The sequence below is a fragment of the Nannospalax galili genome, unplaced genomic scaffold (genome assembly GCF_000622305.1).
Source record: "Nannospalax galili isolate Female #2095 unplaced genomic scaffold, S.galili_v1.0 scaffold1007, whole genome shotgun sequence".
NCBI lineage: Eukaryota > Metazoa > Chordata > Mammalia > Rodentia > Spalacidae > Nannospalax > Nannospalax galili.
This window is the reverse complement of record NW_008355473.1, coordinates 1,084,640-1,094,849: the sequence shown is the minus strand read 5'-3', so window position 1 is coordinate 1,094,849 and position 10,210 is coordinate 1,084,640. Positions and strand designations below refer to the sequence as shown.

General features: G+C 44.1%; 1 protein-coding gene across 1 annotated transcript in view; it reads right to left on the bottom strand.

Moving 5' to 3' along the window:
• Window positions 1–6,387: 6,387 nt before the first annotated feature.
• LOC103749871 (liver carboxylesterase 1) overlaps window positions 6,388–10,210 on the bottom strand; it is a gene marked incomplete at its 3' end in the record, with an annotated part of 42,843 nt that continues 39,020 nt past the window's right edge. Inside the window, 2 exon segments of the mRNA XM_017803075.2 lie at window positions 6,388–6,504; window positions 8,008–8,080. Coding sequence (XP_017658564.2) covers window positions 6,388–6,504; window positions 8,008–8,080 — 190 coding nt within the window.

Sequence of the window (10,210 nt, the reverse complement as noted above, 5' to 3'; positions counted from 1 at the left end):
AGGGGTGGAAGTGGGAATGATTCCACTCACTATCACCCCTGGTGACCCTCTATGAAAAATTTTGCTTTCTCTACCCTCGACTTTGCACTCTACTGGCTTGGATGTTTTGGTTCCAGAGGAGGGAGTGCTCTGTCAGGAGAGACAACAACATTCCATTGAGCTGAAAGCTAAGACTTCCCCCTGGACACTTTGGGCTTCTGATGCCCTTAAGTCAGCAGGTTAAGAAAGGAATAACGGTATTAGGAGGTGTGATTGACCCAGACTACCAGGGGGAAATTGGACTGGTTCTCCACAATGGAGGTAATGAAGATTATATCTGGAAGGCAGGAGATTCCTTAGGGTGACTTTTGGTTTTGCCATGTCCTGTGATTAAGGTCAACAACCCAATCCAGACAGGACAACAAATGGCCCAGATCCTTCAGGGATGAAAGTATGGGTCTCTCCTCCAGGGAAAGAGCCAAGACCTGCAGAGGTGCTTGCTGATGTTGGAGGAAATACAGGATGGGTCATAGAGGAAGGTAGTTACAAATACCAAAAATTGAGATGTGTTAAGTGGTTAAGTGTTGTGAACCTATATGATTATATTGGGTTATGAGACACTAAAGGACTAAGCATTCCTCGAAGACCTTATCACCTACTCTAAGATATATAATGCATTGGTCATTGTATTATGGGATAGTTATATCATGTTAGGTGAAATTATGACCTCAACATTGTTTTCATTTGAAAATTAAGTATGACATAGAGAGATGCTATTGTGTGTCAAGTTGACAAGGGGTGGACTTGTGATGGCTAATCCTGGGTGTCAATGTGATTGTATCTAGGATTAGCTGAAATGAAAGAGATCTTCTTGATTGGATCATCTAAAGTTGGAAGACACACACTAAATGTGGGCGTTACCTTCTGATGGCAGCCGGTATAAAAGACCAAGGCAGAGGAGATTGCCAGGCTTCTTGCTGCTTGCCTTCTCTCTCAGTGGTGAGTTCGTCTTGCTACTGTAGACTGAAGACTAGCTGATCTTTTGGAATTTGTCAGACCTTCAGTGCCAGATTGGGACTACTGAGACATCCAGCCTTGTGGACTGAGCGACTACGGATTCTCAGCCTCTCCAGTGTGGTGCAGCCATTGTTGGACTACTTGGACCATATCCTGTGAGCTAAGCTGATAAATCTCTATACATTCATTCCACCGGTTCTGTTTCTTTAGAGAACCCTGACTAATACAGGCCTCAAGTAGCACCACTGTACTAAATATAGACCTGCTTTCTGTAGCTGCTAATTTGATGTTTGAGGCACTGTCATCCCAGAGTCCAAACACTCCAGAGCCCATACTATGGGCGTGTGCGGGGATCTCGGGGAGCCAGCTGCTGGGCGTGGCGCCAGTCTCCCGAGGGCTGCTGGGGTGCACGTGGGTCCTGCACTGCATTGCCGTGGGTCTCTGCTACCGGGGCTGGCCTGGTTGGGTTCCGTTTCAATTTCCACTGTGCACTCTCTCTCTAAATTCGGGACCCGTTGGCCACCAGGTCACGAGGGGAGGTGCGAGAAACAGCGAAAGCTGGATTTCCATGAGTAGGTTTACGAAGAGACAGCTCTCTCTGGAGAGGCAGGATCGTAGGCAGTAAGACACAGGACTCAGCTCAGTCAGTGGTACAGCCCCTTTATTCAGTGACTCAGCTCGGCTCCAAGTCTTAGTGATCCAGCTCTGATTAATTGGGGGAAACCAGGATATTTTATACTGTGGGGGCAGTGGTAAAAGCCTTAGCTGATAGGTACTTTTAGGATGCATCATTTACATGTGGTGGTGGGCTCCTGCCAGGCTGCCAGATTGCCTGAAAATCACACAGGAAAACCAGAGCCGGAGGCCATGGCTACTTCAAAAGATGAGTCAGGAAGATGCCAGGAAGGCACCCTGCTGATAAAAGGAGTCTTTGCATATGAAGCCAAGCCCATAGGCTATCCGGATATGGAGAGACTGCTACTTTACACAACAGGGGTCCCCAACACCACACCCCTGTCACCTGCTTTATATGGATCTCCTAGCCTGGGAGCTACCACTGATCTGTCCTGATCAGCCAGACACCAGAAAACTGGGTACAGTCTCTATATCCCATAAGCCCCTGAACTAACACAACTAGCCAAGCCTACATCACTTTTCTCTGCCTCCTCTCCTCTCTCTAAGATAAGCCACAAGAAAGCCTTTTCCATCAGCTTGACTTCTGCCTCAGCTCCTGACTGACCCCAATGCTTGCCCCTCTGCTCTACTCCATTGATGAACTCCCTATCCTTGGGAACTCTGAGTAACAAACTATCTTTTCAACACCCAACAGCCCTTGGTATGATTTTACTTGTCAACTTTCTGCTAATATACTCTATTTAAAAAAATATTTTATTATTTTCATTTTGTGGGTATGATTACATTACCTGCATGTATGTAAGTGCACCCATGTAATGCAATGCCTGCAGAGGTCAGAAGAGGGAATTGGATCCCCTGGAACTGGAGTTATAGATGGTTGTTAACTACCAGTGGGTGCTGGGCTTAGAACCTGGGTCCTCTGCAAGACCAGTCAGTGCTCTTAACCACTAAGCCATCTCTCCAGTCCTCTTTATATATATGCCACTTTAAATCCACCCTTTTACTATATCTCCTCTAGACCAGTGACTGTCCTAAGTGCTGTGGAAACGTACACCCATTTCTCCCTCATGCAACCCAGTGAGAAAGGCTCAGACACTGCAAAAATAAGATCCTCACTCAAGAACACACAGTTCTAGAGTACTGAGATAGGATTTCCCACTACAGTCTGTGTCTTGAATTCATGCTTTCAGTATTTTAGTAAACCTTTCTCCATGTGCTCTCAAGACCTGGACTAAGAATCACAAGGAAAATAAAAGGAGCTTCTTTAACTCCTCCTATTGAGGCATGAGAGTGTCCTGTTGCTCTCCTGTGTCTGACATCTGCATTTGGGGTCTTAGCGTGCTTATACTTGCCTCTCTCTATGGGAAGCTGGAATTTGCTTTTGGGCTGCTCCAAGTTCTGGTCCGTGTAAAGAGGATGAAAACCTCTTAGCAAAACTAGACCTGTTATGCCATTTCCCTGAATGTATCTCCACTCACCTATGCCCTGGACAAGGAATTTCAAATGTCCACCCAAATATTTGTATCCCAGAAGGACTGACCCCAAGTCATACAAGCAGTGAAAGAGATCAGGACCCAAACACATAGCCACATTGTAGAAGGACAGTAGCTCTGTAACTCGGTGAAGTTTGCTATTTGAAGAGAATGCAATGATCCTGCCCCAGAGCTGTAGACACACCACTCAAGTCCTGCCAACTGAGCCCATTTACATGACTAACATAATAAAATAAAATAAAATAAATAAATAAATACATAAATAAAAACCTTACAAAGAGTTCTCTGAATGCCTTCTGGAACCTTTAAGCCACACCCAACCAGGGCTTACTGTCTCTTAGATTTGAACAGTCATTGCCCAACTTTCAGATTACAGGGGTCCAGAAACTAACACAACTTGTTACATAACAGGTTTCTCCCTGTTTGCTCTGTCCTCAATGTGCTATGAGCTTCCTAAAGGCAAAGACTAGCGGACAAGCACCTTCAGGCAGGGAAAAGCTTTGTTTTGGCATCTAAAGAAAGGGATGAGGAATTTTAGAGTAACTCAAATCCTCAAAACTACTGAGTTCTGAGACTTGTATAGATGACATGGTATCTCTGGGTCCGTATTTCCTAGAATTGTAAAATCTTGTGTTTGGAAAATATCTTACACTTCATTCAGCTCCACTTGATTCTTAAATTAACTTTGCAATCTTCTTGCCAAGTGCTCCTGGCTGGTATTACATACTTCTTTGCCAGAGTATTCATTACCTCACAGAGCACAGATTTGGGAATGGAATGTTCCAACAGTAAACCAATTCCATCCCTCCATAGTCTAGTCAACTACCCATCCATTTATCCATTCTATCCTCAAACATTTACCAAAAATATTAGGCATTTCCCTCCACAGGAAAGTAACTGAGAAAGAAAAAAACTGCAGGACCAATCTCTGATGCACCTGAGAGCTTAGTCTTCTCAGTGTGAGACTGAAGCTTTTTCCCATTTCCACATGTTACAAGGGGAACAGAACGAGGAAGGTGGCATTGTTTTCTAAAGTCCCAGCTGTTTCTAAACATTAACCTTTGGTTGAGGGTGTTTATTCTGTCTAAAGTCTTTTTCATGATTATTTTTACATGATGAGTTTCATTGTGATATTTTCATAGATATATGTCATTATAAGTTTTTCTTATTGACCTCCCTCCAACTCTATCCTCCTGTCTCTCCACCCACCCACACCCTATGTGTTATATTACCTCACTTTCCTTAAGAACGTCTCCTTGATCTGTGTTGGAATTCCTCCAAAAACTAGAACTAGATCTACCCTATGACCTAGCTATGCCATTCCTGCGTGCATAACCCAAAGATTCTATTTCCTACTACAGACACACATGTTCCTCCATGTCCATTGTTTCTCCATTCACAATAGCTAGGACATGGAAACACCCTAGATGTCCCTCAACTGATGAATGGATAAAGAAAAGGTGATACATACAAGGCAAAAACCCAGCATAAAACCGGGGAACTGGGCAACAGGCCCCAACCTTAGCTAGAGAACTATTGGCAGTTGATTACTGATGGGTGAGGGAGAATTGATCTTAAGGGAGAGACTCTAGATAGGCTGACTAGAGCCCAGTGGATGAACTTGCACTGAGGGATGTTGGGGTATACTAACTTGACTTGATAGGTCTTAACATATATGACAAAATGCATGACATTCAGTGGGGGAGGCTATGGTGGGGGGATTGAAGCAGTGGTATAAAGATGATTAAGAAGTTGTATATGAAGTACACAAAAATTCAATTAAAATATGCATTAAAATTCTCAAAAATTCAATGAACTACTTTTAAAACAAAACAAAACAAAACAAAAAACCCTGTAGTGTCAACTACTTAAAGTTTTAACTTGAAACAAAGTTTATATTATATCCCACTACTGCTCCTGTGCCATAGGCTTTGCCTCCCTTGTTCACCTCCCCTTGAGAGAGAATCTCTTTCCACACTTTCACACTTTACTCATTTTCCTTACATACACCTAAAGGTGGAAACTGTGAATGTTCCCAGCCTTTTGGAATGCTGTCTTTGAGCCTAATCAGAGCATCTGTGATTATCCACAAGCAACCCACAAAATCCAGCCTGTTGATGCGTCCTCACTGAAGACCCAAGATGCCCAGCCATGCCCCTCAGATGCCATCCCACTTGTGTATAATTCTGCCTCATTTGTATACGGCATCACAATATGCTAGAGTGTATGCAGAGTGGAGGATTAACTGATGGTGGGACTCCATCTAAGCTTTTTGGGGGAAGTTGTCATCCATGCTTCAGTGGGACTTGGAATGCCTCAGTCAGGCTCATGTAGGTGAGCTTGATGGACTCATTGGTTCACCAAGCTGGACTTTGGTGGAATCATTTCTTTGCTTTGTCATTCCTAACCTAACTGAGGTGAGTGGACCTTTGATCATGTCACCCCAGGAAACAAAACAAAACAAAACAAAAACAGCACAACAGCATGACATGTCATTTCTCCTCTAATGTGTTCATTTCTTTTAGATTTCAGGAAAGACATTCATCTAACCCCTGCTGTGGGGGCATCTTTTCATCTTTTCATGATTCTCTCTCTCTCTCTCTCTCTCTCTCTCTCTCTCCCTCCCTCCCTCCCCCCCATCATTTTCTCCATGAGGCACATAGATTCAGATTCATCTTGAACCAAAGATACAAACCCTGATTTGATTATCAAAGTAATAGTTTATGTTCTTGTTCTTGTTAAAACTGAGGTAAAAAGACAGTTGTTTCCCTTTTTTGAGCCTGTACAATATATTGAACACTTTTTCATGTACACATATTAATTGAATTTTTGAGATTTTCACATAATATAGATTGATGATATTTAGATTCACTCCCCTCTCTGCATCCCCTCCCCACCACATGCAAGATCAAATCAGACAAAATCCCAACATAGACGGGGACGTCTACGGGTAAAGAATCCCAACACAACCTAAGGAACTTTTGAACATTGATGGCTGCTGGGACGGAGAGAGACAGTGCCTTACAGGGATGGGACACTTGGTGGGCTCAGTGGTTCAACCCATACCAAAGGACATTTGGGGACACACATCAGACTCTATGGGCCATATTATATGATATATGTGAGTTTTATACACTCAACAATAAGATGCTTTATTTCTGTAAAAGCTGTGTATGAAAAACCCTGTTCTTGTCTCTAGGATCTCAAGTCTGGCTAAGTCTCCTGATCAGAGCTCCACATGTTCCCCCTCAGATCAGTCCAAAAAGCCACTTCCTTGTTTTTCAGCCTCTGGGCTGCCTGGGTTGGGACTCCGATCTGCAGGTACCCTTCCTGCTGGTCGTACTGTGGCCAGTGGGGAAGCCCTTCTCCATTAGGGTTCCTGTGAACAGAAAAAAAAAGTTCAGCAAGGCAGCTGTGTGTCCCCACAGTGCTCTGAGATTTTTCAAAGATGCCCTGGCTTATCTCTGCCAAGAAGCCTGAGACCATCTACAGATGTGTAATTTTCTATCTCCTGGCGGATCCTGTTCATTTTTAGAAAATTCTTGTTATGCTTAGTTTAGATCCTAAATTTTTTCAAATCATGTGTTACAAGCTAATGTTAAGCTAAGATCTAATGGAAACTTTAGGGGGTGAAGCCTGGTTGGAGGAAGCAGGTGATCAGAGGCCTGTCTCGAGCAGTGTTGGGACTCCACACCTGTATCTCACTGCTTCCTGAATGCTGAGAGCTGAGGAGCTGTTTCCCACCATGAGCTCCACACTGTGATGGTCTGTTTCATCAAAAGCCCCAGATGAAAAGTTCAAGAGAAACTCCAAGCCAATATAAAGCTTTCATCATTTAAGTTTATGAACCTCAGTGATTTTATCACAGAAATTGGAGCTAACACATAAAATTGTTACGAGAAGTGAATCATTCTGTGGTTAACCTGATAATGTGCTACATAAGATTTTTCAATTGCTTTGTGAAGTAACTTGGAAATATTTAGAGAAATGTGCTGTGGAAAGCCAAGAATGTAGTGAGAGGCTCTGGGGCCTATAGGCAGTAAGACCATAGGAGAAGGCCTTCCTAAGCCTTTGAGAACCCATATCCACCAACAGATTCCTGGATGCTGAATATGGAACTTCAGGAATTAAGATTTTTCCTCCTTGGACTTGCTTTGGCCCAATTCCTCATTGCTACCTTCTGCTCATCCCTTGAGGAATAGGAATGTGTAGCCATTGTCATTGTATCTTGGAAACAGGTTGATCTTTTGTTTCCATGGACACTCACAGTAAGGAGCTTGCCTGAGATTTAAGTCTTTGCACTTGTATTTATAAGCAATGTTGGAAATGTTGAGAAGATTGACATTCTTGGAGATGAGCTTATGCAATAGACATGAACTCTGAGGTCATAGACAGAAAGTTATGATTCAGAACATAAATACTCCCCCAAAAGCTCATGTAGTGAGGTTTTGATTCCCATCTGGTAGTGCTACTAGGACATCACAGAAGATTTAGAATGATGTACAGGTTGTTAGAAGTTGGTCATGGGGACATGCCCATGAGGAGTATATTGGAGCCCTTGGCCCTATCATCTGTATCTACTTCCTGATCACCAGGAGGTATGGAGATTTGACCTACCCTATGCTCCCCACCCGAATGACCAAGTGACCAAGAATTGAAATCTCTGGATCTGTGAGCCCAAATATACATTCTATCCTTTAACTTGAACTATTTCAGAAATTTTGTTACAGCTACAAATCTGATCAACACAGCTCTCGTTGGTACAATTCTATGGCCAGAGGAACAAGAAGTTGAGCACTCAAACATTAGAAACTACTTGCCAATATGCATGATCCACCACATCACACCCCCATGTCTGGCCCATCATGGTCACCAGCCTCACCCATTCCGAGCAAAGTTGGCCCATAATTTCATCACCATCTTACTGAAGTTGATCTCCTCTTCTGAGGCACCATCTATGGAGAAAATGGAATAAGCTTCAACTTCTTTAAAAATTTGATTCACAAAGCAGCAGCAACAGAACCTGGGAGCTTTTTAGAATCACAGTTTGCCATGGCCAAACTACCCTGAATGCAGCCAGTCATTTCTGATCCCAAAAACTAAGTGAGGTCAGGCCTGGTTAATACTTAGATAGAAAAAAATGCAAAGCCTTGGCTGTGATTACACACTTACTGAGTCAGAAATTTGTCTTTTAAGATCTTGGTGAGTAGGCCCATATTTTAAACTTAAGATAACTTTATAAGCTGTCTGCTTTTCTTGCCCATATTCACCTGCCTGGCACTTTCTTCTTATGGCCCAATGCCAACAATACTCATGTTCCTCTCAGCAGGGTTGCTGAGTGAGTTTTAAATATTTTCTCAGTCTCCCTCACAAAAAACCATTTCATAGAATCTGAAAATAATCAAAACCACAGAGATCCTAAGGAGTCACCCAGCATGGAGACAGATGCTATGTGTCTTGAGAGACACGAGGTAAGTCACAAGTTATATACAGCTATTGAATATTAAGGAATTGAAGACCTTGTGAAAGGTCCTTTAAATATCACATTTAAATATATGATATATATTAACTATAAATTGACAGATGTACAGAAACATGAACATCTTGTTCAACATTAGCAAAATTTCCAAACTTTTCCTCCTGTTTCAATATGGTCTAAAGGGAAGACTATCAGGCAGTGGAATTCTTGCCCTAAAGTAGAGTTTCTGTGGGTGACCTACTACCTCTTTTACTGGAGTCACCAGGCAGGTTTCTGAATGACTCTGGCTGGGAATACATAAACATAATCCTCCATCATGTGTGTTAAAACAAGAGAAAGATTGGGAACTACCCAATGTAGTTGAACCCTGTCACAATATCAAGAAAGTAAGTTTATAAGAGAAAGAAAAACTTGATCAAGATCATCAAATCAAGACCCAAACCCAGGGCTCCTATCTTAAAAGTCCACTGTTGGGGACTCCTGCTGTGTAAAGTAGCAGTTTCTCCATGTCCGGAAAGCCCACGGGCTCAGATTCAAATGCAGAGACTCATTTTTCAGCAGGGTGCCTTCCCAGCATCTTCCTGACTCATCTTTTGAAGCAGCCCACAGAAACACCCGTCACAAGATACATGTTCTCTGGCACAGGAGCTACCAGGTTTTAATCAGGCGTTGTTTGATAGCCTGATAGAAGCCCACTGCCCTATGTAAATGAGGCATCCTAAAAGTACCTATCAGCTAAGGTTTTACTACCACCCCCATAGTATAAATATCCTGGTTTCCCCCCAATTAATTGGAGCTGGATCACCAAGACTTGGAGCCAAGCTAAGTCACTGAATAAAAGGGCTGTACCACTGACTGAGCTGAGTTCTGTGTCTTACTGCCTACGATCCAGCCTCCCCAGGGGGCGCTATCCTTCCATCATCGACTCACGGAAATCCAGCTTTAGCCATCCCGCACCTCTCCTCATGACCCGGCAGCTGATGGGCCCGGAACTCAGAGAGAGAGTGCACGGGTGAAATTGGGATGGAACCCGACCGGGCCAGCCCCGGTAGCAGAGACCCACGGCAACACGGTGCGGGACCCGCGTGCACCCCAGTGACGTGTGGGAGACCGGCGCCACGCCCAGCAGCTGGTGCCCCGAGATCCCCGCACACCCATATCACAGCGGAGAAGCAGCGGAGAAGCAGGGGCCTGCCAGCAACGCAGAGCAGATGTGCCGCGGGACCCGCCGCCTTCCCAGGTGCGCACAGGGGACCGGTGCCACGCTAGCAGCTGGCGCCCTGAGATCCCTGTGCACCCCATATCTGGCGCCCAACGTGGGGCCTCTGAACTTCGTGCCAGCGAGCAGCTGGCACAGGAGAGAAGCAAATCTTTTTTGTCTTTTCTTTCATCTCCCATCAAGAGACTAAAAAGGCAGCTGTACCCCCAAGCCTCCCCACTAGTGGGGCCTTTCTCCTTTCTCTTTTCTCTTTTCTCCTTCTAAAGTAAACTTCTCTGGTCACTTTTGTTATCCTGCCCCCCCAGGGCATTCAAGCCACAGCTAAAACCAGTTAGGTGAGAATTTAAATTAACTAGCCCCTGCAGAGCACCTGGCCGAACAAAGGAT